We start from the raw sequence: 24,535 nt of genomic DNA on the forward strand, positions 1-24,535 counted from the left end.
TGCGCCACACATGCACTAGACAGTAGGCGTTGCGTTTGCCTAGAACTTACGTTTACTTATATAAATCGTCCTTGATGTTCCATAGTAGACCTATGAAAATCGTTGATGTCAGTTTAGGGCAAGGAGCGTAATGCTGGTTGCCATGCAATGGCGGGTCTTCTTCAAAATGAGAATCCCCGCTTTCTCTTAACTAACAAAATTCCAAATTTAAATAAAATATTTATTTCTAAGCTCAATGATATATTAATTGTATTACACGCTTCATTCAATGAAATATACTGTCTTCTGCGCGTGTAGCATACTATGCATATGCTTTTCAGTTGGGTAAACTACATAGTCGGCTGGTCGTCTTTGAGCCCTGTATAGTTTCCAAAATGTTTTATGTATTTTGGAAAAACGCCTTACATTAAAAATCTTGCGCTTCTAATTTTGTCTTATCTTGACATTTGTCCGTCAATCATACTCTGCCACGTCCGATGACCAATACTTGACTTGCTAACATGCAGAAGTAGGATGCTTATCGAATCTCCCATTATGTACGGGGATGTCATGTTCTTGACATCTTTGGGTTTCTCTAGAAGTTTCCTTGTGTGAAAAGCATAGGGAGTGTGGTATATATACGGGGCAAAGGTGTAGAGAAAATCCACACATCGGTAAGTAAGACGGCGACGTGTGCCCTAAATGTAGTTTACCTGAAAAAAAGTGGATAGCTACACTGGAATTTAAAGTGCCCGATAAAAAGTACAGAGTGTATGTTCATTGGAAAAATGGTAATAGTGCATTCTATTGGGAAAAGTTTTCCTATTTATTCCTGTCTTCCATTTGCGTTTATGTTATTCGCACCCAACATTAACATTGGTTACCAGACTTGTTTTTGTCACACCATGGTTACGATAACACATGCTGATATCAACAATAATGCCTGTGCAAATTCATGTAATTTCAACAGGCATTGTTGACGTTTTTCTTTTCTTTCAGCACGTATAATGTGTTGTAATAATCCATGGAGGGAGATTTATTTCCCCCCTGGAACTAAAGACAGCATAGACGCATATGACGCGTTAAATAAATAAGACACAAACTACATTTATTTATCTCTGTTCCTTTACAGAGCTCAGCCATTATTATGGCGAAGAATTTTGATGGGGTCTACCTAAAGGCAAAACAACTGGCTTCAAATTAATAAGTATAGCACCTGCCATCATCGATATCCCCATAAAATAGAATCCTGTTACATAGTCACCGGTGGCATCTTTAGAATACCCAACCAAAGGAGGGACAACCAACGTTATCATTCCCTGAAAGAGGCGAACCAGTCCGTAAGAAGAACCAATACATTCAGTTCCATGATGTTCGCTGAGTAAGACCGGTATTAGTAGAAACCAACTACCCAAGCCAAATCCATAAAACGCCACGATGACAGCGAAAGATGCAAATGTTGTAGCAAACGGCAAACATAGAACTGCGATGGCGCCAGTCAGCATACTGTAAAGCAAACGCATTTTTAGTGAAAATCATTTTTGGATTTTTCGTAACAAGTCGTATTTTACCTTACGCTGTAAGCTTTCGATTTGGAGAAAAGGTTTAGATCGGCAATATAGCCAAGACCTAATCTACCACTGAGATCGAAGATGGCACTGATAGACAAGAGTAAACTGCACTGGCTTTTTTCTATGCCAAGAGAATTGGCGTACGAAGGTAGGTAGAATAAAGCATGGGGGCAACCTACCGCCATCAACATCACAGTTGAGGCCATAAGCAAGAACATAGGATTTTTAATTAGAGACATATCGATGTAGTTCGTGATCGAACATGGCTTAAATCGCCTAATTTTCTTAACCGGGCTACTTGGTGGTTCCGTTTGAACAAATTTCTCCGTGAGACACTGGTCAAGGCTTGTAGGTTTCGGATAGGGAATATTTTCTGTATAAATAACAGTAGAATTGGTGCTTAGATCCTCGATGCTGTGAATAACGCTTAATCTATGGGGGAAATTTTTTGACGAGACTTTATCACGATTGTTGTGGACCAATGAAATATCATCTTCATTGATGGTTACAGGCTGTCCATCAGGAACATGAACGTCACAATCGATCCTGCCAACATGTGCACCGTCAAGGTTGGTAGATATGTCCATTCCACTTTCCATTATGGCTTGGTGAATCTCTACAGGACGATACAGAGCAGCGCTCAAACAAATATGAAGCATGCAGGCTCCGAGAATGAGGATTGATCCTCTAAATCCGTATGCTGGTACCAGGACTTCTAGTAAACTAAAATCGGAGAGAAATTTTGAAAGTTATGTGAGTGCAAAGATTCAGTTATAATGGAAATAGCGGCGAATGCCATCACGACTTACAGAGGGAGCAACATGCTTCCAACAGCTGTACCAGAAACGCACAGACCATTCGCTAAGGCTCGTCTCTTGTTGAAATAGCGAGAAGTCATAATTATACCTGGAGTTGTGGCCAATCCAGCTCCGAGTCCTTGAAGAATAGAACATCAGTCAAATCGATATGACATTATAGTAGATGTACATAAATAGCCACAAGTTTATAACAGAAAGGGGCTGTGTAGAGACAATCGCAACGTAACATATTACCAAAGCTAAATGTTGAACACCACTTGTACTTTACCTGTTAAAATCCCAAAAGTAAAACATAACTGTTGGAGACTAGTTGTAAAATAGCTCAAACTAACACCCATCCAACAAAGAAGGCCGCCTGTAAAAACAACCGATCGGCACGAAAATTTTCGGCAAAGTGCACTGCAGATGGGAGCTGTGCATTTAAAAACGGAGGTAATAAAAAATATGCATCTGCCATGACGTTTAACGTTAACTTACACAATACAAGGCAAAGCGTTGAAAGAATAGCAGGAATCCAAGATGCAAGGGAGGCGCTCGCACCAGGGTAAAGCTGCATGATTTCCATAAAAATTACTCCATATGATTTGATCAGCCCAGCGATCCAAAACTGTGCCAAGAATGCACCGAATGCAACAAACCAACCATATCCTCCATCTGGAGCTACAAAACGAGATCTCAGGGCTTCGATGTTTTCCATGCTGTTACCACGTTTCTCTGACTGAAGATGTACCGCAATTACGATGGAATTAACGTAAGTCAATTGTCTGCTCTTTATACATTACGCAGTGCTGTGATCTAATGTCTGACACTTCGGCTGCAGGATCAAAAGGAACAGACGCGCCGAAATGAGGTTTAGCTACCAACTTAAGGCATTCTTTCTTGTTTTCCTCAAAATAAGTGCCAGTTTTTTCTATTTCTCCCCTACCATGGCAGTTCTTTTCTGTAGGCGAAATTTCGGCGTGATGAGGTCTGACAGTCTGAGAAGTCATTTTCGAAGAGCCGTTTGATACCTAAAGAAAATTGAAATTGTATTTAGTGGTACTGTTTAGAGTGAACCCTACAAGTTACGGAAGTAATACGATGTATGCAATTGTAGGAAAATGCTAGCTTACTGAACGGAAATCACGAATTACTTATTTTATTAAACATTTGTGGGAGTACTGATCCTGAGCTCTGTTACGTCCTGCTTACTTCTGTAGACTACTTATTGGCTCAACAACAACAAAGTTCATTGGACGTTTGTGAAATAATCGATATATGGGGAATGACGCAACAATGCACGTTAAAAGTAAAACGCCTTTTTATTAATAAAAGTCAGTTACATATAAGGCAGTTTTTTATTTGATTAAGTTTCTACTAAATATTCACAAAAAAAATTGGGTTTGACTCAAAAATTGCTAGACCGAGAAAGTGGCTCAAGGTCAAAACTGTCTTATACAGAAAATCCCTTATACTGTTATAATTCGTTTTTATCAATTCACTATTTTACGTCAAGATTATGGCATTGGATACTTGCCGTTATGAAACCTTAATCGAGTTAGACTGCACCACAGCTAAGGTATTGCGTCAGAAACTTTCTCCAGATGTTAAAAAGATTGTTAATGAAATAGAAATAAATACAAACAAAATGAATAATTTTCCCAACCGTAATATTTTGCACAACCTTGGATAAACAATTACTAGCTAGTGTCATCAAAACAAACAGTACGTGTCGCTAGTTTCAGGGCCCTTCAGGTTTTTTACTTTGAACCCAACCAGCGAGAACTGCCTCAATACCCACGCGGAATGGTGTGTGTTTCCCAATAGCCAAATTTTCCAATTTTCCGTTTGAAAGCTGTGCGTTTTGAGGCCTCAATGTTCCTTGACTGGGATTAGGATCAGGTCTAATATGGCTCATCGGCAATTGGAAAACACTTGCTATGTCCCGTACCATACCATATTTTGTCATGGCTTCTTTTCCTATGATGGTATTCAGGACACAAAAATTACTTACCTAGTTAGCTTTTCCGTTAAACAATGCTGATTTCAGAAAAAAAAACCTACCACCCCAATGATAAATTCCTATACAAAAAAAAACCGAATATGAATTGCAATTACTACTTACAATTACAAGGGGTAAAAAGGATACCTTTCACGGCCGCATTGGTTTTTTTCAGCCCGAGAAGGTCAACGCATATTGAGGCAACATCGTCCACATGCGCCGGATAGCGGATTTCACTGTCTGACACAAGTTTAGTTCCTTCTGAATCATAAAAGAGCTGTAGAAGAACAGTCACCGCACTTTCTCCCAAGTATTCAACTATAGAAAAAAAATAAGAGTTAATTAAGCATGATTAAATAAATGGTTTTAAAATGTACATCCAGTATTTTTATTTCCTTTTCAGGTGTGAAAATATTTAGTACCTGGTCCATATAATACAGGAACTCGTAGAACAATGTGATCTAATAAATGGGGGTATATAACTAGTGCTTCAAACACAAAGTGCATTGTATGATTTCTTACTTGGGCTTGCTTCAAGAGTTACTTGCTCACCCTGTAACTTTGTTTTGCCATATATGTTCAATGGGTTTGGGGTATCAGATTCTGAATATGGAGGCTTAGTTCCATCAAACACATAATCTGTACTAATGTAAATCATAATGGCACCTAGTTCAGCTAAAATAATAAGGCAAATGATTTACTTTCAGTAAAATGCAAGATTTTTTTTATTTTTTAATGTATGCCTTTTACATACCTGCTAAATTAGCTAAATTTTTAGTTGCAGCTACATTTAACCTGATAGTACCATCCACATCTTGTTCAACTTTGTCAGGGAACCTTTGCGCTGCACAATGGACAATGGCATTAGGCATAAAATTCCTTATAATATCCTCAGTTTTTTCCTTGTTGCAGATGTCAACCTGTACCAAGTTTGTCCCTGTTCTGCATCATTGAATGACATAGGTCAAAATTTAAATGTTGAGGTATTTGTGCTGAAAAAACTAATAGTAATCAATTTATATACCGACTAAATGCTGTTCCCATAACTGTCCATTTTGACTGCTCGAAGGCTGCTAAAACGGCTGGATTATTTGTATTATAATCAGAATTTACCCAGAAGAAACATTAGATAGTGAAATACCTCTACCAAGAAGTCCAGATGCTCCAGTTACTACAACACGTTTGCTTGACATACTTCTTAAGAACAAAATCTATTCTAGAAAATGTCTCACTGGTGTGGTAATGAAACAAAAAGCATGTCAATAAATGATGAATTTTTGCTTGCTGTCACGGTTTCAGAAATTGACACTGAACTATCGAGTTTTGTTTTCTAATTTATATCCCTCCTACTCGAAGAAGAAAGTACAGTTTTTACAGTTGTTTAATAGTAAAACTGAGAGCAGACGAAATATTCTAACACAAATTCCATCATAATGCCTAGATAAGACACAGTTATGATGTCACCAGTAAAAAGATTGGATATTCAGTGATTTTCAAAAAATTCCAATGAATGTTAGACTTTGCAGATTTTTGAGGCGAAATTCCCAAGGTAATTCCCTTCGCTTTTTTAAAATTTATTGGTTGATTTCTTCTAAAATCATCAAATAATGACTAATTATACATGACTTGCATTCAACATTCAACGAGAATCACGAGCATTGGCTTAATTCTTACGTGAAATGTTTTTGAAATAAAGCAAAAAACGTGCGATCAAACAACCAGTTACGATGAGTGTCAGTTTTTGCAGAAAAAAAATTTAAGCCCGACTAAATAATTCCGAATAAATAAGCCCGACTTTTCTTATTTTTTTCGTTTTTTACGTTTAATTAAAAAACCATGAGTCCAAAGGAAAAATAAATTTGATTTTCGTGGTAAGCAGTTAATTCTGAATCGAAATCATGTATTCTAAGCGAAATTTAAAATTTCGCAAAAATGAAAAATGCTAAATCGGGCTTATTTAGTCGGGCTTAAAAATTTTTTCTGCAAAAACCGGCACTCATGGGAACTGGTTTAATATCACAGGATATACTCAAAATTGAATGCTGATTCCGGTAAAACTATTATTTCTTTCATGAAGTCAACCATTTTGGAACTACACCGAATATTTGTGTTGCATCGCGGTAGCGCTGAAGCGCACTGGCGCGCTAGCATATGAATATTTGGAGGATTAACTGTGATCGTGGCCAATAGATGGCGAGCAACGATAAGGAAAAATCCGATTTTTATTTTTCTGGGGGGTTTTTATATGGCAATATGTATGGCAATCCGTTTTATATGGCAATCCGTTTTACATAAAAAAAAAAAAAAATGTCGGAAAAAAAAAAATCACACTTTTTTTTTTTTTCCGACACGTAGCCATCTACCGCCCAGACTCGTTATTACTGGCGTAGGCAATTTCAGTCCATTGGATGCCATTCGCAGTTAGTTCAGTAGCGTGGACGGAGAATAACGCGTGGCTGGAGGAACAATTGAAAAATGGATAAGATAATACAACAAAAGGATGGTAAGTATAAACATTATTATATTGGTTTTCAATTATTAATTATTGTTTATTAGATCAAATTATGAAGCTGCAGGCCCAATTATTGGAACAACACAAAATATTAGATAACAGCAAAGCTAAGGATGGGAAGGCCTTATACGTAGTGATTCTATTTATTTGCTTTTATTCATTTGTGTTTTGTAGCTCAAATTTTGAGTCTACAAGCTCAGTAGGGGAAAAAAACAAATTGGAACGGAACAGTTTCCAAACAGTGAAGGAGGTTTTTCAAAACTCATCCCTAACTGAACATGAGGATGAATTGGCATTAGGCGAACACAGTCAGGTACCTAAACTTTTCAAATAAGAATTCAAAATAAGTATAGAATTTTAACAAACAATTATTTATTGTTTAGTTATTCAGTCTACCACCTGACAGTGTGTTAAAGTTAAATTCTGTTAGTGCTGCACTAAAAGAATTGTTAGTAATAAGTCCATGCAGCGAAGGAAGTGAACAATTGTGGGACCATATTTGTGTTGAAAATGGGTGTGGTACGGAAACCCTGAAATAGCACGAGTTCAACATAACACATAAATTAGGTACTTTTCGGTTTTTTGTCTATCGAAAAAGTATTTTTAATGCTATTATTTTGCATTCACAGAATTTTAGTGGGGGATCAAGTCAAGTCTGGAAGTGTTACAGGATGGAAGAGTGAGCCTACAGTTGAAAAACACTGAAAGTGCATTACCATTAAGGTATGAGGTAAAGTAATAGAGTATGCAAATTGTCTCATGAGAAGTACCATCTTGTGTGAATGAATCCTGTGTAACAGCAATCCTTTATAGTTCTGTCACAGCTAGAAGCCTCAAATAATTCTGCTTCTCTTGCTAAAGAACAACTTGTCCTTTATGTTCAGAGTGTTGGTGAAGCTGGGTACTTAAATGGCCCTAAAGATGTTTCATTTCGTTGGCATTGCAGCGATGAACATCATACATGGACTTTTTAGGTATGAAAGGAATTTTCTTGAAAATTTTTTGAATTTATGACAAAGCATTTCTCCTGCTTTTTGCCAACCATGTCTAATCTAAAAAAAAATTATCCAATAGGAAAGGATTTTCGGCATACTGGGAACACAACTATCAACAATGCAACATTCTAGGGGTGCTATTTTATCATTCAAGAGCCTTATACAATGATTATCATCTGCAATTTGTATGGCCTTTCCCAAGCTTCTGCCAGAAGTTGAATCTATAAGTCATGTAAGTCACATGAGTAACAATTGAGATGCATAATGGTGTTTATCTTTTCTCAGCATAGGTTAATAGTAACATTGGATCTGAAAAAATTCTTGGTTGGGGCAAGACACTGAATAAATTGTAATGATTGAATGGATGACATGACATTTCTATACTTAATTTGGATTCCCGAGACGGTATTTGATATTTAAAAAATTGAAGTGCATATCTGGGCTCCCTTCCTTTCCGTAGCCCCGTTTCCCCTTGACTCGTAATAAGCCCGTAGGGGGTCATGCCCCTACTGTACGGTATATATAAAAACAACATATACCGAGGTTTGGAGGGCTCTGGCCGGAAAGGGGACGTGGGGTGCCGCTTAGTCCGATGATGTGTTCACGGAGGGCGACGTGGCTACCCACAAATCCGAACTAAAGGTTAATCGCTCCTGTAAAAATGTTCCAAATCTTCAGCTCTTCTTCTGGCTTCTCTTAGCCAATCACCGGGTAATCTCCCCGGTGGGTCAACAAGGCAGTGTCTCCCCCTGCCTGGGTTGACGGCAACTTTTGAAAGGGCTATTGTGCCTTTTTAAAGTTGCAAAAATAATTGTAATGTGCAGAGAATTGTCAATAAAAATTTTTTTTTTAAATATTTTTTTGCAAAATTTGTTTCTTTCATTGTCTGTGTTAGCTGTGTTCACACATTACATTTATCAACCTTTTTTTTTTTTGTTTTGCTTTATTTGTTTTTGTCACCTGTGATGGTAAGCATTGTTTCCATTGGATTATCGTTTATCTGTCAGTATTCAATTATTATTTATTACACTCTTTGAATTCTTCAACTTAGATTCAAGGAACAACGTGTAACATCTGGATATTTTTTGAGGTAATTTAGTATTTTGTTTTACTCGTATGGGAACCGATCCCCAGACATTCAGCGTGCAACGCCGATGCTCTAACATTGAGCCACGAGATATATCGAAATATTTTATTATCGCATATCATATGTAATCGTCTAGGATGTTTATGCAGTCTTTCACAACTATATGTTTATCTTTCTATTGCTTTTGTAAGGTTCATAGCTCTGTGGTAGAGCCTTTGGCTGTGATACATGTTACCTTGGGTTCAAACCTCAGTAGATGTGTTAAAATGAAGTAGAATAAATGTAGAAGAGTATGTTGCAGAATTGCATTTCAGTTTTATTCTAAGTGTAAATGCAAGTCCACAAGTGACTAGAAAAAAGCCAACTTGTCATCACATGATTCATGGCTCACTGGTAGAGCATCAGCGCGGTATGCCGAACATCCAGGGTTCGATCCCTGGATAATAATTGAATGCTTACAGATAAACGATAAACCAATGGAAACAATGCTTACCATCACATGTGATAAAAACAAATAAAGCAAAACAAAAAAAAAAAAGTTGATAAATGTAATGTGTGAACACAGCTAACACAGACAATGAAAGAAACGAATTTTGCAAAAAATATTTTATAAAAAAAATTTTATTGACAATTCTCTGCACATTACAATTATTTTTGCAACTTTAAAAAGGCACAATAGCCCTTTCAAAAGTTGCCGTCAACCCAGGCAGGGGGAGACACTGCCTTGTTGACCCACCGGGGAGATTACCCGGTGATTGGCTAAGAGAAGCCGGAAGAAGAGCTGAAGATTTGGAACATTTTTACAGGAGCGATTAACCTTTAGTTCGGATTTGTGGGCAGCCACGTCACCCTCCGTGAACACATCATCGGACGAAGCGGCACCCCACGTCCCCTTTCCGGCCAGAGCCCTCCAAACCTCGGTATATGTTGTTTTTATATATACCGTACAGTAGGGGCATGACCCCCTACGGGCTTATTACGAGTCAAGGGGAAACGGGGCTACGGAAAGGAAGGGAGCCCAGATATGCACTTCAATTTTTTAAATATAAAATACCGTCTCGGGAATCCAAATGAAGTATAGAAATATCATGTCATCCATTCAATCATTACAATTTATTCAGTGTCTTGCCCCAACCAAGAATTTTTTCAGATCCAATGTTACTATTAACCTACACTGAGAAAAGATAAACACCATTATGCATCTCAATTGTTGCTCATGTGACTTACATGACTCATAGATTCAACTTCTGGCAGAAGCTTGGGAAAGGCCATACAAATTGTAGATGAAAATCATTGTATAAGGCTCTTGAAGGATAAAATAACACCCCTAGAATGTTGCATTGTTGATAGTTGTGTTCCCAGTATGCTGAAAATCCTTTCCTATTGGATAAATTTTTTTTTGTAGATTAGACATGGTTGGCAAAAAGGAGGAGAAAAGCTTCATCATAAATTCAAAAATTTTTGAAAGAAAATTCCTTTCATACCTAAAGAGTCCATGTATGATGTTCATCATGCAATGCCAGTGAAGTGAAACATCTTTAGGGCCATTTAAGTACCCAGCTTCACCAACACTCTGAGTGTAAAGGACAAGTTGTTCTTTAGCAAGAGAAGCAGAATTATTTGAGGCTTCTAGCTATAACAGAACTATAAAGGATTGTTGTTACACAGGATTCATTCACACAAGATGGTACATCTCATTAGACAATTTGCATACTCTATTACTTTACCTCATACCTTAATGGTAATGCACTTTCAGTGTTTTTCAACTGTAGGCTCACTCTTCCATCCTGTTACACTTCGAGACTTGACTTGATCCCCCACTAAAATTCTGTGAATGCAAAATAATAGCATTAAAAATACTCTTTTGATAGACAAAAAACCGAAAAGTACCTAATTCATGTTTTATGTTGAACTCGTGCTATTTCTGGGTTTCCGTACCACACCCATTTTCAACACAAATATGGTCCCACAATTGTTCACTTCCTTCGCTGCATGGACTTATTACTAACAATTCTGTGCAGCACTAACAGAATTTAACTTTAACACACTGTCAGGTGGTAGACTGAATAACTAAACAATAAATAATTGTTTGTTAAAATTCTATACTTATTTTGAATTCTTATTTGAAAAGTTTAGGTACCTGACTGTGTTCGCCTAATGCCAATTCATCCTCATGTTCAGTTAGGGATGAGTTTGGAAAAACCTCCTTCACTGTTTGGAAACTGTTCCGTTCCAATTTGTTCTTTTCCCCTAGCTGAGCTTGTAGACTCAAAATTTGAGCTACAAAACACAAATGAATAAAAGCAAATAAATAGAATCATTACGTATTAGGCCTTACCATCCTTAGCATTGCTGTTATCCAATATTTTGTGTTGTTCCAATAATTGGGCCTGCAGCTTCATAATTTGATCTAATAAACAATAATTAATAATTGAAAACCAATATAATAATCTTTATACTTACCATCCTTTTGTTGTATTATCTTATCCATTTTTCAATTGTTCCTCCAGCCACGAGTTTTTCTCCAGCCACGCTACTCAATTAACTGCTAATGGGATACAATTAACTCAAATTGCTTACATGCCTATAATAACGAAACCGACTGGTAGATGGCTACGGGTAGAAAAAAGTGTGATTTTTTTTTTTTTTTTTGGTTTTTTTTTTTTTTTTTTATGTAAAACGGATTGCCATAGATAGCAGTGAAACAGAAAAAAAGACCGATATATATTTTTTTTTTTTTGGTAAAACGGATTGCCATAATCCAATTCTATTTCACTCAACAGCTCCCGATGTTCAAGAAGCTAAGGCTAGAAAATAAACCCGACAAAATAAATAAGCCCGACTTTCCCAAATCGAAGTTGGCGCGCCAGTACGGTACAGCGGGCCTGTATATAACAGCGTATCGTACTATTAAATATATTTCAAAAACAGCTTTGGCGAGAAAACGAATAATTTCCCTGAATAAGCATTTTAAATTGCGTATAACATGTGAATTTCACCAAATATTTGGCGCAATGCTAGCGTGCCAGTACGGTACAGCGCTAGCGTGATGCAGTAGAAATATTCGGTGTATTTCAATAAAAATTAACTTAATGAAAAAAATAGCAATTTTCCCGGAATCAGCATTCAATTTTGAGTATATCCTGTGGTACTCAACCAATCCCGAAGAGTTTCAGCTTTTTCAGAAAATTTTTTTAAGCCCGACCGAGAAAAGTCGGGCTTATTTAATCGGGCTTATTTAGTCGGGCATAATTTTTTTTTTCGGTCAGTGTATGTAGAAAATTAACTAGAAACGTGACCGGTAGATAGCGATAGCAGTAAAATATGGCAATCCGTTTTACTAAAAAAAACCCTCTTTTTTTTAAAGCTGTGGCCATCTATCGGTCAGATTCCTATTTAATTTTCTAAATACAACTTTACGCATTCTAGCCATGTAAATATAATTTTAAATTAATAACTTTATTTGATTAAAATATAACTGTACAGAAACAATTTGGTATATACTACTTGCTTAACTTTATCATTATTACTATTAACTATTAACTTTCTATTTTGTGCTACAGCAATTATAATGACTGTAATTCTAATAACAATGAGAATGATTGCGTGTGTTAGGTATAAATAGTATGTTTGAATAATATAAAGTTGTTATTGCAACAGAAAAGAAGGGAGCTTAGATATGGACTTCAATTTATAAAATATAAATGTTTTATGTTCGGGATAAATCAGCGACTAACTGTGAAGTGCGAGTAGCTTTCTTTGAAAATGCAGCATTCTCTTTCCGTCTATTTCTGACACAGGCAAATATAACTGCAGGACATCTTTATTGCTAGCTGCAAAACTTCGTCACAATACCTGAAAGAAAGGAAAACTCAAATCAAGGGGGAAAGAAGTCACAAAAACGATGTGAACCTAACTATAATATGCCACTTTGAATAAATGAAATACTGCAACGTAGGAGAGTTGGACCAAAGTTTTCAATGGGAACCCATCTATGAACTTCATTTTGAATATAACATGGTTGAGGACTGGATCAAAGTTTCAATTTCCTTCAAACAATTAATGAAGATACTTTTCAATTTAAAGTATTTCTTAACTTTGTGATCTATACAACCCCTACCAAACTACGGACTTGTAATCTGGAATTTTTCTTTCTAACACCCCTAAAAAACAAAACAAAAACAAAGCATAAGTTCTACTTACTGTAAATGAATGGCATTGCAGTAACTCCAACCAAATATTGGCAATGGGTTTGGTTGTTCACTGTCATTACTGTTCACAACACAACAATCACAGTTGTCTTACAACAAACTAGATAATCTGTCTGAACTTCTTCTCACATCCCTTGTGTGCTTTCCTTCAAAAACTGAACTCATAATTATCTGGTAAATGCAAAACAATCTTTCTGGGCTATTGGTCTAAGATGATCTTTTCTTCATTTACCATATTTCCTCAAGTACACGTCAGTATGCCGCATCCTTTCACATTTTCATCACCAGTTCATTCAACATTTTTGCTATTCTGGTCACTCCATAAAAAAAAAATTAATATCATACCAAAATATATTCAAAATTGTGTGAAAATACAGTGTCTTTTCTTATACCTTAACACCGTTAGCACAACGCTGAATTTAAAGCCTCACGCAATCGATTCTGTATGTTGAAATGAAAGGCAGGTTTACGGGTTGTTCATAATATTAATAATCAATTTCGAGTAGCGGCCGCCTCACCATCGCATTTACCATCTTGTGCGTGTCATCAAGCAAATAATACAGATGCTGTACAGGTTTAAATTAATAATCTTAATAATTCGTTAATGCAACAACTGGGCTAAAACCTTCAAAATTATTGTAGACTAGTAGTTACAGGCTCACAGCTAAACAAATTTACCTTCCAATCAGTTTCATGTAAATTATTCCAAGGTTTGAACTTTGAAAGAATTTTATGCGGAAAAGCATTGTTACCATTTTTTTTTTAAATTCTACCACACATTATATAAGTTTGTATAAATAACTAAACAAACTTTTAAACCTACATAATGACTTGTTAGCAGTTAGATTTTTATGTTTGGTAAGTTCATATAGTGTCAGACATGATAGTGATTCTGCTTCTTCCCACTCACACTTTAACTATTGAGAGAAAACATGGTTTCCCTAATAGTTAAAAATTTACTTTAATTGGTTGTAGTTGACTATAGGCGGCACTTTCCACTTAGACGAAATTGAAAACTGTCTGACTTACACCTTTCCGGCGATTACCATCATGAACATGACAAACAGTGTATCAGATTAAAGTTTTGGTTGCAAAACCTTAATAATAATAAAATAATAAAGGAGATATAATTTATCATTGGTAGAGTATAATGAATATGTAGGCTTTGGCGAATAGCCGCTATCTTTTTGTATCAACTTACCGTGTGAAAGAAACTAAAATGGCCGTCAAGTCCCTTTGGGACAATTAAAATCGAGCTGAAATGTCACACAATTCCGCAACAAGAGAACTACGGAAAGGTTCAGTTTACGTTAGTCGATATAGGGAAAATGCCATGGCCAGCACCGCGACCGATGTTGTGATGGTCGTAATAATGGAGCGACGCCAAAACTCACCATTTTGATAGCACTAGAATGACAAATATAAGACTGCGGTCAAAACGTGTACTGTTTGTACTTCAAACGTATATTAACACGTGATTATTACCTTGGATCGTCATAAAACTTCTGTTGAGTGGCTTGTCCATGATGATTATCCAAATCCTTAATTAATAACCTCGGGAACTTGATTATTCATCGCATGTTGCGGTACGATTATCCCATTGCTGCAGAAATCGTAACCACAACATTCACTCTTCATGGCGCCCTGATACAGTGGTCTATTTTAAATAGGAAAACTATAGTTTAAATGTGTGGAATACAACATTTTGGGTAATTACCTTTTAATGACCATTGTTCCTTTATTTTCTTATCTAATATGTTATGTGTCAGTTCCACTGTTGATCTAGCAGCCAACAGCAACTAATCATATGTGCTCTTTTAATTGAATAAAAAATTCAAATGAAAAACAAGCATTTCCACTTTTTAAAAAAATTACAAGAAGCCTGCTTATGATGAATGTACAAAATAAAAAACATTTGAAACTCATTTTTTCCAATGCTTGATGCTTATTCCTAATTGAAAAAGGGTGCTGTATGTTCTTAGAATACTTATCGTTTCAGATCTCCTCCAATTTCACAGTCACTTCCTCTTTGGTAGCTTCTCTTGGTTTGAGATGTATGCATTTGTTTAGAAGCTGAAGCTCTTCACATCTCAAGACATGATAAAAAAGCTATTAATTTTAGAATCACAAAATACCAGTAATTACTTAATGGGGTATCAAAGAATAAGACTGCACAATAACACTCCAAAGTATGGTCATAGATTCACAAGTATTACTTGATATGCCATCGCATTAATTCTTGTACTATGCTTCTCAACATCCATTACGATTGCCTTTGAACTTGCCATCAACTTCAATCAAAAACTTATCACAGGAATCTAATCATCTCGTTCTGCTTAAACCAAAACCGCAGAACTTCATTACAAAGTTATTTAGGTAAACTATGGAAACACTTGACAGTGTGGCTCTTACTTTGGCAAGATGTAATCACATGCAATTCTGATTGCCAGTGACTATGTAATTTTGTTTAACTCTATCAAACAAAGGTCAGCGTAAAATGCGGACGCGGACCGCGGACTGTGGACTGGAAAATCTGCGGGCTTTTAGTTGCGGACTGTAGTTGTTTTTCGTCTGCGATAAACAAAAATCCCGAAAAAGAGATCTTTTGGAGTCGAAAATATGGCTTCCCTTACTAGATTTAGGGCATGTGATCATCTTTTAAATTTAAATATGTTTAGAAGCTCTTTCAAGAAAAATGGAATGCTTAATACTTTATGGTTTCATACGACACCACGAAAACTTGGTAAATATAACAACGAAAACCAGCAACAGCTGTATTAGTTTGGTTCTTTGCAAATTCTATTGATACATAGTTATTTAATTCAAAATTTATCTTACAGTTGTTGAATTGAAGATGCCATCCTTGTCGCCGACGATGACGTCGGGTACGATTGTGAATTGGCATAAAAAGGAAGGGGATACAGTAAATCCAGGTGATGTCCTATGTGAAATTCAGACTGACAAAGCTGTAATGGCTTTTGAAACTGAAGAAGAAGGAGTTCTTGCAAAAATATTTGTATATTGTAGGCCAACCAAATGATGTATTGGATAAAAATTTTAGCATATTTTAGATTGGAGATGATTCACATGACGTGCAAGTGGGGTCACTCATTGCACTTCTGGCAGAACCGGGAGAAGATTGGAAAAATACAACTTGTTCAGATACACCAAAAGTTGCTAGTGCAAAGCCAAAGAATCCTCCCAAGCCAAATTGTGAAGTCTCAAGCTCAGAGCACGATGATAAGAGAAATTCCAAACGAGCCATGTGTGAATTTTGTGTTGAAATCATTGCAGTATTTTCTAATATCATTTTGATTTCCAATTTTGTGTTTCAGAACATTGGGCCCCGCCGTTCGAAACTTGCTAGAAAGGTATGGACTATCCCCTATTGCAATTCTTGGCTCCGGTCCGCGGGGTCTCCTCCTCAAAGGAGATGTTTTGCACCACATTCAAAAAGGAAACCTAAAACCAGTTCCTAGTAATATACATTTTTGTTGCACTGACATGTATTAAATAATTTTAAATTGCATTTTTTTTCCAAGTTCCTCCTGCTGCAGCACCAAAAATCGCATCGAAGGCCATCGGAACGGAACCACATAAATCTGCTCTTCCAAAGAGTACCGCAAAAAAAATCCAAAATCTTACGCATGAACAAGAATATCAAGATTTGGAACTCTCAAGTATGAGACATACAATCGCTAAACGTCTAACAGCATCCAAAGTATGACTATTTCAGCCTTAAAATAAAACTAAGTTTGATGTATGGAAAAATTGGTAGTGGACTACCTCATAATCTATGCGTATTTTTATTTGTTTTAAAGACAGGAATACCCCATGCCTATAGCACGATTAACTGCAAGGTCGATACTGTAATGAATCTCCGACAGAAGTTTAAAAACGAAGGAATCAAGTTTTCCATCAACGACATTATCATCAAAGCGGTCGCCACTGCATTGGATTTGTGCCCAGAGGCCAATGTTATTTGGCAAGGAGATCAGGTTTAGAACTTTTCTTTCGTTTTCCTTTTCATTAATTTTCATTTTCTTCTCTTCGACGTCAGCTTGTACAACCTACAAATGTTGATATATCCGTAGCCGTAGCCACAAATTCTGGTTTAATAACGCCGATTGTGACCGATGTCCTTGGTAATTGAATAATCCCTAAATTCTTTACGTCTTACCATGCAATTCGTTCACCATTATTATCTTTACATATTAACTTGAAATTTTGTTTATCGCTCGCGAACAATATAGGCCGAGGTGTATTAGAAATCGGGGACATAGTACGGGATCTAGCTGAGAGAGCGCGTGGAGGAAAGCTTCAACTTCACGAATTTCAAGGAGGATCTTTCACGTAATATGCCGCAGTGTTAAAATGTATGCGATTTTTTTGCGATGGAAACTAAACATTTTAACATTCACAGGATATCCAATCTGGGAATGTACGGTATTAGCGAATTTAGCGCGATTATCAATCCACCACAATGCGCAATATTGGCCGTGGGTGGAAGCCGTTTAGAACTTTGTAAGTCGTAATACCAATGTCTTCCTAACTGTGTCATATTCTCTGATCCCTTTATCAATTGTACAGGTGATGACGGCAAGCCGATGATGGTCATGAGTGCAACCTTATCATACGACGGAGAGGCCATATCTCCTGTGGCAGCTGCAACTTTCATGTCCACTCTACAAGGTTTATTGGAATCACCCCAAAGTCTGCTCTTGGGTCATCGTTCACTTCCAGAATAAAAACAGGAAGCTTTCGATTTCCATTAGAAACTGAAATTAATATTTTTTTTTAGAAATGTAATTACTGTAATTGTTGAGTGTGAATAACAGTCCTATAGTTGTAGAAGCCATACGCAAATGTTAATTGGACACATTTCATTCGTTAACATCGAGCTTTAGCAACCGATGTATAGGTATCATCTTTTTCAGGGGTTTTATTATTCCGTTAAATTAAACTAATTATGAAACTCTCGTTTATGTTATATGAGCATACAATACGCTTATTCCGATTCAAGCCTGCAATCTAATTCTAACGATGCAGTACAAACTGAGTGCACGACCACCATTTCAACGATTCACGTGGTCGTTTTGTGGTAGAATTTTTTTTTCCGCTTTCTGCTCAGCCCAACAATCTTCTGATATACCAGTTTGTAGATATGTTACTCTATTGGAATATATATGCGATGAATCGGTCGTCGTTACAGTAAGTGTACTCAGCAAGATGTGCGTAAATGTGTTTTTATGTATTACCGGTACTCGGGCATGTGGCAGCTGTGGTACAATTAGCGATAGATGAAAAATGTAGTCCATCCATTCGTCAGGGAATAACTTAATGTTCGTTTTCGTAATCCGGTTACCGCGAATCAGTCCGTGGCAGATGAAAGTCAACGAAAAAATAGTTAAAAAAGAAAAAAAAAAAGGAATACCGAAAGAAGCGTGAATGCTGTCGCCGACAATAACGCTTCCACGTATAAATCATGCGCGACCATTAGCGTGCAATCAGCCGATGTATCGCCTAGTTCGGGACAGGTTTCCTTCCCCCCTTTTCCATTTCGGTTTTTATCTGTACTATGCGGTTCGAAGTTGACAAAGATTGAGCTAGCTGTGTGTTAAAGTCCCCCCCCCCCCTTAAAAAAACATAACGATTAAATACTAGTTACTGGCAAAGTTCCCATTGTTTTCTTTAATGTTCTTTGGCAAAAATGTTTTGTTCTTTTCCGTGTCCTATTCAGGCGATTCAGTCGATGTTGAGATGGCCAACCTTGGCATTTTAGAAGCGGTTGCCAGAGCACGGTTCGTCTTGACACATTCTGTATGCACCCTGAATGTCATATTTATTCAAAGCCGGACAAGAGCTATACAGCGCTTCGGATATGCGACATTTTATGCGTCGGTGGATATGGACGGAAAGACGCAACTGTGGACGCAAACGACAGCTGGTTCAATATTCCAGCCATGCTGCTACCAAACTTGAGTGAGCCTACGTCCTTATTACGGTTATCTGTTTCTGAACAAAGTTAAATAATGCCAGCTGTTGGCAAAAAGTCCCGATGCTGATTGCTCGTAACGCAGGCAACATCAACAATAAATGTGGCATTCGGTCTAAATTTGAGAAACGTTATCGCGTACTTTCCATCGCATTTGCTTTCCTGCTTTCAGTCATCACCGGTGTATGCATAGTTGTGCGATTATCGAACGATAATGATGCTACCTCGTATGGAAGAAAAAAAAAAACAACAGGCAATTGCATCTGCCTCTGTACGAATAGGACTGTTTTTTTTTGTTGACGATGCGGTATGTAGAGATTGACGAGAAACGGAACAAAATGCTGGATATTTTAAAGCATCAATCGCTGTCTGAAAGCAGTCGGGTGTGACGTTTTTCAATAAGTCTCTTATGCGACGAGAGATGACACCGATGACTAGTTGAACTGTTCATCGATTCCTCCCCTGTGGATCCTCCCATTTTCTCCGGTCGCAGGCCGTTTCCGGGCGGCAGGAACGGATGAAACCGCATACGACAGCAATCATTAGTCCGCCTTTTGTTCCCAGTCTCGACGATTCAATATCACCGGCAGAACGTGTCATTTAAGCACGCCAGGGATTGTGGTTTGGCTCATCATCAATTTCTCGGGGTCGGTTTCAAATCATTGAATTGTCAGAGGGAAGAGAGGGTGGGATGGGGAGGGGGGGGGAGAAGGGGATAGTTATATGCTATACAGTTTAGATTGCCCGACCTAAGCTAGTTACTATTGGAGCACAGGCAAAAAAAAAAAAAAGGTTTCCATCGTCTCGTCTTCCTCTTCTTTTTTTTTCCCTTTGCTTTTATAGTACATCAACAGCCCATGATAGTGATTAATGACGGCTCGACGAGCTGGAAATATATATATATATATTTTTTTTTTTGCGGCTGCGGCGACCGGTAGAGCAGTTTCCGTAATGCGAGCGTGCGGGTTGTCAGGGACATCCACGCAGCACACAATTAATTGATAGTCGTATACGGACGAAAGGGAAGTTGTGATTTCATTTCGCTTTATTCGGTTACATTTCATCCTTTTTTTTTTTCAATCTAAAGGTATGACAGCGTATAGTCCGATCCAACTGACATTCTATGTACATTCTTTCATCTTTTGTAGGCCTTTTACGCTAAATGAAAACCGCCGGCCATGATTTCATATGCGCTTATCACGATGTTCTTATTTGACTATTATCCCATGAGCTGAATATTTTTTTTTTAACTACATCTCAAAAAGAGGATAGCTATTAAGCTTTATGGGGGAGGGTGATGGAGTGTGACTGCACACAAATTCTGTGGCTGTGTGTAAACAGCACGACTGCAAACCAGATTTCATTAACATGTTGCTGCGCTGCAATTGAGCGAGGCTGGCAAAGAAGATATCGACCATTTAGGGGTGGCGAAGTACACATAACAAAGAATCGAGAGAGCACACGAAAAAAAAAAAACGTTAAGAGAAAAAAAAAACAACAAGGGAGAACAAAACTCATAGTAAGAAAAAAAAAGGCAACTAGCGCTGCGCTCGTTGGTGGTGGAGACTTATCTATTATATGGGATGAGAGATAATCTATATCGAGTGCGACGAGAGTCGAGAACGTAGTTGCCGCCGCTTGCTAACGTTCTAACGATTGACGAGCCGTGAGGGAGCAGTAAGGGAAAGAAGTCACGTCACGCTCCTTTGTGTGCACTTGAGCAACAGCATCGCACAGCTCCCTCAACCCTCCTGGCTCTTTTCCCGGTCCTCCCGACATTAGAGGACATTGAGTCAATATTCATATATATTTTTTTTTTTATCCGTTCGACAAGGCTGGTGGGAGGAATGGAAAGAGACTGCTGGCGCACGTATAGCCGGTCGCAAAGTATGGAACAAAAAAAAAAAAAGGAATATATATATTCTTATCGAAGAGGCGCAGATGCAAAGCAACACATTGGCACGCTTACAAAGCAAGCCTAGGCGGACTTGCTCATGCATATGTTATATATATAAACACCAATCCTTGTTCTTCTTTGTTTAGTTCCCTATTTTGTATGTTGCGCTCGGCCCGCCTTTTCTCTCTATACAGCTTTGCTTTTGCATCTCTCGTCCTCTCTTTCTCACTCAGTTTCTCAGACTCTCCACAGTTTTCGTCCTCTTTATTTCTATGCAACCCCCGGATGGAAGAGTGTATTTCTTTTTTGTTAGCAGGAGGTCGTACATTAAACGTCAATAGATTCACTCCCGACAGAGTGGCAGCCAGTCATTAAGATTCTAGAGGGCGGAATTAGGAAAAAAGAAAAAAGGGGAAACATAATCACGTAGAAAGAAAGAAGAACTCTTCTTTTCCTGTTTCGTACGAGGAACACTGGAACACCCGCCTACGCTTTTTCCTATGTATTCTTATTTCTCCTTCTTTGGGCTCCGTCGCCTCCTTCTCTTGTTCGACCTGCCTAGATCATTGTGATATACTCGTGATACACGGCAACATGTTGAACGTGTTGAGCCCGCATTCTAGACATTCTATGCTGACGCCCAATAGGCTCTCTCAAAATGTGCCACAAAAGAAACGAAACACAAACACGAGAAAGAAAACGGACGGAACGCGGACTGGGGTGCTAGGATTGCTATGATACGATGTTAATTTTTCGTTGTTTTGATTGAAAATCTTGCTGCAAAACGATCGTGCTCTCAAGTTTGCTTAATGATCTTTATACTGTTTCAGTGACAGCCACATCAGACTTGCCAGTTTCAAAGAACGTATAATGCAAAACTATTAGAGGCTTTCTTATCTTATTCTTTTTTTTTCGACATTTTTCTTTTCTCTCGCTTTCTAATCTTCTTATTCTTGTTCATCATCATCTCTGCTTTTTTTTTGGGAGAGAAAAATGGGGGGGGGCAGATGAACGCACGAAGTGGAGAGGAAGAAGTAGAGGAACGGTAGGTGGTAGGTGGGTGGGGGAGGAGTAGGCAGCAGGAGAACGGGAACGGGATAAAAGCCTTAACGAGCTTTGACGTCGGATCGCCAACTTTTCCATTTCAAACAAATAATGAGAATTAAAAACAAGCCCGTGCTCTTTTGTTGCGGGGTCGAGCCGTCGAGCCCCTTCAAAACTTGAAACGGTTTCACGTCGTGTCGGTGTTGTGTGTGTACATACGTCAGATAGGCCTTTTATACGAACGCGTACACGCACACACACATTTTATATACACGTGAAGCAGATAGCCTTGTATCCAGATTGAAACAGTTGCCTTCCTGGCTATAATGCATGATCCGCTCGCATTGGTCGGCTATATGCGTCTCTACTTAATGAGGGAGGCCTAGTTCAGTTATAAGATAAACTTGAGAGTTGCTCACGGCCAGGCCTAAAAGAACAATGCGGATGCAACGTGCCGGAATGGCTCCGAGGCCAAAGAAAAAAAAATCAATCATCAAAAATTGGCAGAACACACAGTCGAGGAAGAGAAGTTAAAAAAAAAAAACCCAAACAAAATTCAATCGAATATAAAGAAGGTAAAAGAATAACAACGCAATCTGCTACCACTATCATCTAACATGTATTAGTACCTAGTATTATTCAGCCCACCGTATACGTCTCCCACAAGCGCCTTCTTCTTTATTTGTACGACCATGTACAAAACGGAGGAGCGAAACGAAGGGGGGGGGGGGGGAGGTTATGCGGCGATGCGTGCTGGATTAATCAAATGACGTCAGCCGCACACGCGTAGCTAGTCAATAGCAGCAGTGGGAGTATCGGTAATAGTGGCATATAGAGAGAGGAGCCGCATCAGTGTATAATAGGTAGGAGCGGCAATGATGATAGCCGTGAGTGCAACGCTCGATTTCGTTGTGGTGGTGATATCGTCGTCCTCATAGACCTATACTGTAACTTCTATGAACAACAACGGGAAAAAAAAGAAGAGGGAAAGAAACGAAAAGATTATTAATAATGTTTCATTTTTTTCTTTCTTTTTTCAGGCTTTTTTTTTTTGCCGCCGCCGCCGAAGCCAAAAAGCTTTCGGCTGCTACTCTGCCGCCGCCACTGAACGTCGTTCCGAAAAGAACAGAACCGAGCAAAACAGCAGTATGGACTGTGTGTTTATCGTCGATTATAAATATCAGGGCATGGATGCGGGGCGGGCGGGAGTTTGACGGCGACGACGACGGGTGGCGGCGGCTCTTCTGATGCGGTTCGACTTCCGATGCAACTCCCTAGTCACTCTTCTCACGCCTGCCAGAGCCAATTGAAGCCAACTGGAAGACTTCGAACAGCAAAGTCAACGAGAATTGAGGAACTATAGTGTATACACTGTGCGCGCAACACCATTCCGGATATGAATTGCTTTGGCATTATCAATTCTGCGTTGTGAAAATTATTAGAAAAAAAAAACTATTAAGTATGGTAGCAGTACAATTTTAATAACATAAGGTTATGTTATGTTCTCTTTTCGGCTCGAAGCAAATAAGCTAGAATTTTTTTGGGGAAAAAAACAATGCTCGGGTGATATTGCACGTTTATGAAACATTCGAGTTCCTTGTCTATTTCCACCATCCGTTTATTATTCTTATTCTTTTTTTTTTTTTTTTTTTTGCCCCTTTACTTTTACAAGACCCAATCTACAATCTGTTAAAGAACATGTCCCATTCGGTAAAGTGTAAACCAGATGACAATTTTTTTTGTGTGTGTGTGTCTATGTGTGTTTGTGTCAAGTTATGAGACTGCCCTACACCGTCCTTCTTTCGAGCCGCATGCGTAACAACATCCCTACCATCGCTACCCTCTCTTTCAACCCACACATACCCCATACCAAAAAAAAAAAAATTAAGCCGAGAAAAAGGGAAGCCGCTTGCTGTTATATACTCTACTTAAAGCATCTTTCTGTCCGTTCGTCCACCCATACGCCCTTTTTTTCAGCCTCTATCTCTCTTGTCTCTCGTCGTCTTATGTAATCACATCAGAGCAAAAAAAAAGGTTGCGTACCGCGACTTTTGCTGGCTCTCATCCCTTATTCCCTCATTTTGTTATTTTCATTTTTTTATTTTTTTTTTTTTCCCCTATCGTTTCTCTCTTTATTTCCCTTTTTTTTTTATTTTGCGCGCGCCCGCCCGTCTTGTTCTCCTTCTCTGGAGCGCTGCGTTTTTATGTCGGATCATAAAATAACTGGAAACAAGTCGCAACAACACGGGATCCGTTTGTCGGCACCGCCATGCAAAAGACGAATCAACAAACAATCGTTGCAGAGGATGGCGACACAGCCTCAGAAAGAAAAAATATCGACAACAACACAGAGAAAAACAGAGAGAAGATCAAGAAGCGAGTAGCAAAGGCATGGGGATGAGAAGTCAGGAATAGGAGGACACGCATATACACACACATGTGCAT

The 24,535-nt window shown here is 38.2% G+C and overlaps 4 protein-coding genes and 1 long non-coding RNA gene across 6 annotated transcripts in view; 1 reads left to right on the forward strand and 4 right to left on the reverse strand.

Moving 5' to 3' along the window:
• Positions 1-24,535, reverse strand: part of LOC130688711 (cytosolic carboxypeptidase 2-like) — a 63,056-nt gene that overhangs the window by 35,247 nt on the left and 3,274 nt on the right. The gene's annotated exons all lie outside the window — the stretch shown is intronic.
• Positions 1,064-3,587, reverse strand: LOC130688727 (monocarboxylate transporter 12-like). Of its 2 annotated transcripts, XM_057511749.2 has the most exons (7): positions 3,481-3,587; positions 3,151-3,378; positions 2,846-3,086; positions 2,637-2,780; positions 2,360-2,486; positions 1,551-2,273; positions 1,064-1,485 (listed from the first exon to the last, which is right to left on the reverse strand). In XM_057511749.2, exons 2-7 carry the CDS (start codon positions 3,355-3,357, stop codon positions 1,125-1,127), a joined length of 1,803 nt encoding a protein of 600 aa, XP_057367732.1. In that variant the 5' UTR covers positions 3,358-3,378; positions 3,481-3,587; the 3' UTR covers positions 1,064-1,124. The 2 variants fall into 2 exon arrangements, with proteins under 2 accessions (XP_057367732.1, XP_059352067.1); XM_059496084.1 differs by lacking the exon at positions 3,481-3,587 and having other exon boundaries at positions 3,146-3,279.
• On the reverse strand, positions 4,003-5,706 carry LOC130688564 (methionine adenosyltransferase 2 subunit beta-like). The gene is made up of 8 exons (XM_057511549.2): positions 5,491-5,706; positions 5,374-5,431; positions 5,104-5,291; positions 4,872-5,024; positions 4,772-4,810; positions 4,497-4,667; positions 4,412-4,429; positions 4,003-4,327 (listed from the first exon to the last, which is right to left on the reverse strand). Exons 1-8 carry the CDS (start codon positions 5,540-5,542, stop codon positions 4,089-4,091), a joined length of 918 nt encoding a protein of 305 aa, XP_057367532.1. The 5' UTR covers positions 5,543-5,706; the 3' UTR covers positions 4,003-4,088.
• LOC130688694 (uncharacterized) lies at positions 11,100-11,485 on the reverse strand. The gene is made up of 3 exons (XR_009421466.1): positions 11,407-11,485; positions 11,282-11,353; positions 11,100-11,223 (listed from the first exon to the last, which is right to left on the reverse strand). It is a non-coding gene; the product is annotated as an uncharacterized LOC130688694 (long non-coding RNA).
• LOC130688351 (pyruvate dehydrogenase protein X component-like) lies at positions 15,717-18,134 on the forward strand. Its single transcript, XM_057511328.1, has 10 exons — positions 15,717-15,897; positions 15,995-16,170; positions 16,226-16,419; positions 16,490-16,632; positions 16,697-16,875; positions 16,976-17,152; positions 17,215-17,299; positions 17,408-17,507; positions 17,578-17,678; positions 17,745-18,134. Exons 1-10 carry the CDS (start codon positions 15,774-15,776, stop codon positions 17,900-17,902), a joined length of 1,437 nt encoding a protein of 478 aa, XP_057367311.1. The 5' UTR covers positions 15,717-15,773; the 3' UTR covers positions 17,903-18,134.

This window comes from Daphnia carinata, chromosome 7, assembly GCF_022539665.2.
Source record: "Daphnia carinata strain CSIRO-1 chromosome 7, CSIRO_AGI_Dcar_HiC_V3, whole genome shotgun sequence".
In the NCBI taxonomy this organism is placed as follows: domain Eukaryota; kingdom Metazoa; phylum Arthropoda; class Branchiopoda; order Diplostraca; family Daphniidae; genus Daphnia; species Daphnia carinata.

What these genes read in the sequence shown, in the direction of transcription:
- LOC130688727 (XM_057511749.2), bottom strand. Translation starts at nt 3,357, where the DNA reads ATGACTTCTCAGACTGTCAGACCTCATCACGCCGAAATTTCGCCTACA. An exon ending in TACTTTTGGGATTTTAACAG is followed by an intron (nt 2,487 to 2,636) that starts GTAAAGTACAAG and finishes CTATTCTTCAAG; the next exon opens with GACTCGGAGCTGGATTGGCC. An exon ending in GGAAGCATGTTGCTCCCTCT is followed by an intron (nt 2,274 to 2,359) that starts GTAAGTCGTGAT and finishes CTCCGATTTTAG; the next exon opens with TTTACTAGAAGTCCTGGTAC.
- LOC130688564 (XM_057511549.2), bottom strand. Translation starts at nt 5,542, where the DNA reads ATGTCAAGCAAACGTGTTGTAGTAACTGGAGCATCTGGACTTCTTGGT. An exon ending in AACTCTTGAAGCAAGCCCAA is followed by an intron (nt 4,811 to 4,871) that starts GTAAGAAATCAT and finishes CCCATTTATTAG; the next exon opens with ATCACATTGTTCTACGAGTT. An exon ending in TCCTGTATTATATGGACCAG is followed by an intron (nt 4,668 to 4,771) that starts GTACTAAATATT and finishes TTTTTTCTATAG; the next exon opens with TTGAATACTTGGGAGAAAGT.
- LOC130688351 (XM_057511328.1), top strand. Translation starts at nt 15,774, where the DNA reads ATGGCTTCCCTTACTAGATTTAGGGCATGTGATCATCTTTTAAATTTA. An exon ending in AAACCTAAAACCAGTTCCTA is followed by an intron (nt 16,633 to 16,696) that starts GTAATATACATT and finishes TTTTTTTCCAAG; the next exon opens with TTCCTCCTGCTGCAGCACCA. An exon ending in TGGAAGCCGTTTAGAACTTT is followed by an intron (nt 17,679 to 17,744) that starts GTAAGTCGTAAT and finishes TCAATTGTACAG; the next exon opens with GTGATGACGGCAAGCCGATG.